Source organism: Ipomoea nil, unplaced genomic scaffold, assembly GCF_001879475.1.
Source record: "Ipomoea nil cultivar Tokyo-kokei standard unplaced genomic scaffold, Asagao_1.1 scaffold1043, whole genome shotgun sequence".
NCBI classification, from domain to species: Eukaryota; Viridiplantae; Streptophyta; class Magnoliopsida; order Solanales; family Convolvulaceae; genus Ipomoea; species Ipomoea nil.
This window is the reverse complement of record NW_017617471.1, coordinates 4,724,564-4,731,580: the sequence shown is the minus strand read 5'-3', so window position 1 is coordinate 4,731,580 and position 7,017 is coordinate 4,724,564. Positions and strand designations below refer to the sequence as shown.

Here is a 7,017-nt window from a genome sequence, read left to right as displayed (position 1 = left end):
TACGAAGATTCGTGAGTTTTAAACTAGTTTGTATTGGGTAAGATCTTAAATGTGCAAAACATTCTCTCATGAGTTTTAAACTAACTAGTTGGAAAAAAGAATTAAAATTTTAAATTATAAAAATGAAATAAATATTTGTTTCTTCAAATTTCATATCATATCAATAATTCAATATAGAAGTCCACATGCCAAGAATTGCACGTACTCAGAAGTCAGAACACGAATGATTAAAATTCTAACATTTGCTCTCTTTAAAGTAATTAAAATTGTGGATTGGGCCTTATCTGCGGTTTGGGCTCAACCCACATTTCTCATTGAGCTATCTATCCAAGATGAATTTTTCCTTTCGCTTAGGATAAATGGCAAATTATGATGCGGAACCGTGTCCAACTTGCATGATGGATACGGTTTCAAAACTGTTAATAATTATGAATATATAGTTCAAAAATTATAAACATATAGTTCTATAATTATGAACATAGAGTTGTGAACATAATCATGAACATATAGTTCTGTAATTATGAATATAGAGATTCAATAATTGTCAATATGAAGTTCAAAAATTATGAATATATAACTTTATAATTATGAATATATAATTCAGTAATTATAAACATAGAGTTCTATAATTGTAAATATAGAGTTGAATAATTATGAATATGAAGTTAAAAAATTATGAATATATAGTTTTATAATTATAAACATATAATTCAATAATTATGAACAAAGAATCATGTCCAACTTGCAAGGTGGACACGGTTCCAAGGCATAACGATTGAGGATAAATATTATTATTTTTTTGGGAAGTTAAGGTAAGAGGGGAAAATAAAGGCTTTGGGCAACTCAATCAAGTTGCTCAGTGTGGTTAATTAATGACTAGGGTCATAAGGTTTGTGGAAAAATGTTACAATATAATCAAGCACATTCATTATATCACAAGACACAACATTCTGCATTGTACATGTTTTTGGTACAAATCTTATAATGTACATAAGAAGACTATAGAGTCTGCATTATTGAACTAAGGTCTTAGAAGACTCACCCGAAGGGATGAGCGAAATTCTCCACACTGATGCAGGAGGAACAAGATTCAGAAGGATTAAATAGTCGTCGCAGGTCTCACCAAAAAAAAAATCCATTTTGTAAGGCTGCTGGGGACTTACTCACTTGCTATGATGCGGTGAAGAACTCCTTTTTACAAGAAGATTTGAACCCGAAATCTCTTATTAAGCGTTAAATATGTCACTGAACTTCAAAGATTTTTCACTAAGTGAGAAAGAACTTCATCGGCCAAACGGTTGAAACGAACGATTCCCCTTGCAGGAATATTCAGCCGGTTCATGGTACCCAATATTCTCGACGGCGCCAACCGTCTTGAACAGCCGCCGTTTATTAACCTCCTCCACCAGTGTCCGGTGCAACAGTTGGCTACGAAGATCCACCATCGACCGAACTCTACTCATCTTTGGCCGCTGATGATTCGACCCACAACAACCCTTCTTCTTATTGCTCCTGCTTGTTTCTGGGCACAACCTCGTACCCGTGTTTGTCTTTTGAATCAACAAAGATTCCCTACCCCCAATGGAGCTCAAATCACCTTCGCTTTCGGTAGCCCAACACAAGTTCGAGCAGTCGTACGAGTTCATTGAGCTTCGCGAACTCGTATCATCATCTGGGACAAGTCAAATTTGATTCTTAGATTAACTTTTAGTTAAGACAGAACACAGAACATGAACATATAGAACTAAAACTATCCGAATTTAAATGAAAAATGAACGTACTTTGAAGCCAATCATGGTTTATTTTTTCAAGGAGGTCTGGGAGAGAGGCCTGGGAAGATGACTGCGAGGAGAGGGAATAAAAGGGGTGGCGAGTAGTGCTAATTCCTACGTTGTTGTCGTCATCATCATCATCAATGTAGTTGAAGCTATGCTGTTTCTGATATTGAGTTGATCTCCAGGTTGGGACTAATGCAGAAATCTCCTCATCAATCATCTCTGCAATATCCAGAGGCATCCAATCTGTTATCTCCAATTCCTTCACCATTTCCGTGGCCACCTCCATTGCAGTGTCACTAGTGATATCAAAAGGGAAAAATATGTTCCTAGCTTTCCCTGCAATGCCAACCAAATCATAAAAATCAATGCTAATATTAGAAAGTTGGTTAGGCTACATCAGATTGTTCACTTGGTAACTAAAAGGTTGCCATTAAGCTCAACTCTCAACAAAAGTCATGGTTTATCATTCTTTACTGGCTAGGGTCACTGGGTAAACACCCCTCCGATAGCTGGGGTTCCAGATAAGGTCACAAGACAAAGTTTACCCAGTGACACTATTGAGTAGCTGTGGGTTTCTGGTTTGGGTTAGAAGGTGAACTTTACCCTCTGGGTTGCAGGTTTCTCTGGTCACTCAAAAAATAAAGGAAGGTGGAGCAGTATGTACCATCCTTATCAGAGATTTGTACTCTGAGGAAGATGGTATCATCTTCAGGATTCAATGTCCCAGTGATGGTCATATCTGAGCTTTTAGCTTGTTGGTCAACAAAACATGGTTCAACTTCAAGCAATTTTCCATTGGGAATCAATTTCTGGGATGGGAGTTTCGCAGATTCATCTTCTTCTTCATCAGCAGCAAGAAATGGATCCAGCAGCAACTCGTGAGCGGATGGGCGTTTGGAAGCAGGCTCCAAGCATCTTCCCACGAATCTTTGAGCCTCAGCATTGTCAATCCGATAAAATGCAGCAGGGAGCTTTCCCTGTGACAAACAATTAATGCGTATATGTTAACGTTAATTTACCAGAACTTTTTAAGGATGAAGGTAGCTTGCTAGCATGCATGCATGCATGAGCTTACAGATGTGACTTTCTTGTATATTTGAGCCGGATTGGTGCACTCGCTGTATGGATATTCAGAAGTGAGCATCTCCAATACACACATGCCAAAGGAGTATATGTCAACCAGCTCATCGTACTCCTCCTCGTACAACTCCGGTGCCATGAATTCAGGTGTACCTACCAAAACAACATCATTAATACTATTTTATAGGTCAACTCCAGTCAAGTTAGTCAAGTTGTTAACTTTGTAATCAACTAATCATAAAGTTACAAGTTCAATTGGTTTAACTAGTTTTTTACTGGCTAGGGTGCCTATTAGCTTTCTTAATTTGAGCCCGTTCTTTGCAGGTTAGGCTGCCTATTAGCTTTCTCGATTTAAATTAGTCAGCGGGAGGCAACAGATTTAACTTATCTTTTACCGGTTAGAGTCACAAAGTAGTCATTTGCTGGTTAGATTCACAAGTTTTAATTTACAAAATGCACCTCTCCAATAGTAACTACTAGTTTTTCTCCTCACTCAAATCGGAATGCACCCCCTCCAATAATAACTGAAAATAATGTGTACTTTGGTAATAACGAAAATAATGTACAATCAAACTGTCAATTTAGACTTTTACCTATGACACTATGGGCATGGGATCCACGGAGCATGGCTGCTAAGCCCAAATCGCCGATCTTGACTTGGCCGAGATGCCCATTCACAAAAATGTTATCACACTTGAGATCGCGGTGGATTACTGGGGGATCATGGCTGTGCAAATACGCAAGACCTTCAAGGATTTGGCGCACCCAGTTCTTGATTGCTCGAATGTTCACTGTCGTGTACCTCTGCCTGTACCTGTTTCAAAGACAACCCAACCCACGATTATAACCTTATTATCTCCGAAAGCGTGATTCGAGATGGAAGATCCATATATGAATGAATTATTTATTACTCTCTGAGCGTGCCGGAAGTGAACAACTCGGTGATGAAGTTGAAAGTCCGGCGATCGGTGTCGATCCAGGATGCATGGAATCGCATTATGGAGCTGTGATCAAGGTCCTTGAGGAGGAGGACTTCGGAGTATAGCCTCTGCAGCTCTTCCGGCGACCGGAAAACATTGTTCAGCTTGATCTGGTTCCAGGCAACCTCCATTCCTAGGACTTCATCAAATGCTCTGTAAACTGTCTTTATTGCTCCTTTACCCAGGATGTCCCTGAACTGCATTCAACCATCGCACCATCCATAATTAACCGACTCTAACTAATAAGATCACTAGTTCACTCCCAATAAAAATCAAGCTTCAAACTTATAATTATCAAACTAACTCTTTGACCAACTTGAGTAATAGATTACATTAGAGAATCTAAACTCAAAAATCCATTTAACTACTCTATTGCGTGTTTGGTAAATGGCTGATAGCTTATTGGGTTATTGAGTTTCATTTGACTAGTTGATAACATTAGCTGATTGTAGAAAAGTGTTTGATAAATTAATTGTTAGCCGCTTTTTGAATTTTAGCATTTTGGAGCAATAAATTATTACAAAAAATTAATTAATCAAATATTAATATTGATTGTTTAACCAAATCAAATAGCTAATAAATTAATCAAATACTAATATTGATTGTTTAACCAAAACAAATAGCTAATAGTCATCAAATAAGTCAAAATTGACTAACTATTTTACCAAATGGGGTCTATATTTTTTGTATCATCGAGGTGTGGGGCCAATACTTCAATGTTTGACAAAAACTGTGAATAATGCAAGGAACAGCTAAGGCCATAATAAGTCGACAAGTTGTAGTGCCATCCAGGAAAATCAGTTTCAATTCGCCAATAATGGAAAACTTGTTTTTTTTTTTAGTTATTAATACTATTTCTTCATAATATTTATCAATTTAACAAATTCAATTTTAAAAAGTCAACTCTTGGAGTTCAGCAAACCTCAACAAAATACATGCATATATGGTGTCCGGGTGCCAATTCAACAGTTCTACCACGCCTCCTAATTTAAGTCAACGCAGCAAATTGGTGCCCCTATCCACACGTGTTAAAATATAGATTTGGTGTGCTCAGCCTAAGGACATATTATCTCTTAAAATAGTCCAAAATCTTGAGATCAAACTATATTGGTTTATAACTTTAATATTAATATTATATTATCTAGTATCTACAATGATAACAAGCACTATAAAAGAAAGATAGAGGTGGCCACGAGTTTCTGATTAACAACTTTAAATTAAAAAAGACGGGCTTAAAATTAAATTTATAAATCACTAAATAATACTACATATAATATATGCATTTTGAATATGAAAGTGCTTCTTACACTACAAGAAAATAACAAAATACTAGTTGCAGATTAATAAATACCTACAAATATAAATGTTATAGTTTATGCCCAATCAGGGAGTTTCGAAAAGAAAGTGATTTTTTGAGGAGTGTTGTCTAATATGGTTCTTCCGAATATGAAGTCACAAATTTAATCATCAACGAACTTTATGGTGTATTGAAAACTATATATATTACCTCAAAAGCAAAAGAACTTTAGGTAATAAGACGTGTTGAATTCAATCCCAACCCTCAAAGGTTTTTTTTTTTTTTTTTTTTTTTTTTTTAACAAACAAACAAAACAAAAAAAAAATATATAGATTCTTTATAATTTTGACCCATCTCTTAAAAGGCAAATTTGGCTCCTCCTCACATGAAAAGGCATTAAATTCTTAAATACATGCATGCTACTAATATAATCCATGACAAATTTCAACCTAGACTAGAAAACATATAAATTATTAATGATTTAAAAAAAAAATCATGATAGTTAGTACTAATAAGTAATAATAGAGCAAATTAAAAACTTACACGTCCATAGCGTTCCGATGGATCCATCTCCACATATTCCAACTTGGTGGCTCCGCCGCCGAGGATATCATTTAGACGGCCGGTTTTGTGCATGGTGATGAAACACACACAACACTATCAAAGTGTGTGTATATATATAAACCTTAATTCCTCAAAAAGCTTGGTTATTATATTGCACTACTACTAGTTGTGTATATATGTATGTATGTTTTTAATTTCCTAGTTTTTGAAAGCTAATATTACGAAAGAGGGTGCTAAAAAATCCGAGGTTTCCCCTCGTGATTCTCGTATGAAAAAACACCAAACAAAAGCCAGAAGAGCCTCGAGTAATCGATCCTAAGCATGATCCAGCCCATCCCTATAACTCCACGCGAAAACTCGTCGTAGACTGTACCAGAAGGATTCATCTGACTTCAACAACGTTGTGCGTGTGTGTGTGTATATATATGTGTGTGGGCAGGAGATATATGTATCTATAGAAGCAAGGAGTGGGGAAGAAAGAGAAGCAATAAAATCTGAAGAATATTCTTTATGAGTTGTGATTTGCAGAGATGAATGAAGTGGAGCCACTAAAAGTGGGGGAATTGAGAGGAAACGATGTGGGAATTTCTGAATTTGAAGAATCTACAGCAACGTCGTCTTGGGAGCACCAGCACCATTGTTTGTGGTTGAATATGGCAGATAAGTCCAAGCAGATTCTTGACAAAAGGGAAGAATAGAATTGAAGGAGAGAGAGAGATTAGATTGATGGAAAACTGTTGGCTTTTTGGAGATCAAAGATTTTTTTGGGTAGGATGGGACTTTTGGTGAGAGGAAGAGGTTAATAATGAAAGGGAGATGGAAAGATGTATGGTATTATTGTTGTTGTTATTATTGTGTGTATGTGCTATTGTTCAATGCATGCATTATTCATTCATATATGGCCGTCCCGGGTTCCGGTTGGCCATGTTAAATAGTAAACTAGCTGACTTAGGGATAGTGACCCGACTTCCTTATTAATCTAATTTCATACAATATGAATAGTAATATAATATGTTAGAAAACAAATAACAATTACATTGAAATTGTATTATTTAAAGCTATAAATTTGGGTCATTGAATTACAAGTTGATGTTAGAATCGAGTGATTCCTATTTATAATGACTTAAATTGTGATTCAGTCGATCTGTCTTATTCAGCATGTTCATGCGTTAGTCGGATGGAATCAAATTTTATGCACTCCATCTCAAGCTTCATGTATGTCTTTTGGATTGCACCAAAGGGCAAGTTTTGCGACCTCAATTGCCTTAGAGCCTTCACTTATGGGAGTAGTTAGTTTTGTCACGGTTGAGTTTCATGT

At 36.3% G+C, this 7,017-nt stretch overlaps 1 protein-coding gene across 1 annotated transcript; it reads right to left on the bottom strand.

The window, feature by feature from the left end:
• Positions 1-933: 933 nt before the first annotated feature.
• Positions 934-5,930, bottom strand: LOC109182373 (probable serine/threonine-protein kinase WNK5). The gene is made up of 7 exons (XM_019332542.1): positions 5,679-5,930; positions 3,770-4,035; positions 3,452-3,672; positions 2,854-3,011; positions 2,443-2,755; positions 1,782-2,114; positions 934-1,672 (listed from the first exon to the last, which is right to left on the bottom strand). Exons 1-7 carry the CDS (start codon positions 5,769-5,771, stop codon positions 1,284-1,286), a joined length of 1,773 nt encoding a protein of 590 aa, XP_019188087.1. The 5' UTR covers positions 5,772-5,930; the 3' UTR covers positions 934-1,283.
• Between the last annotated feature and the right edge of the window lie 1,087 nt (positions 5,931-7,017).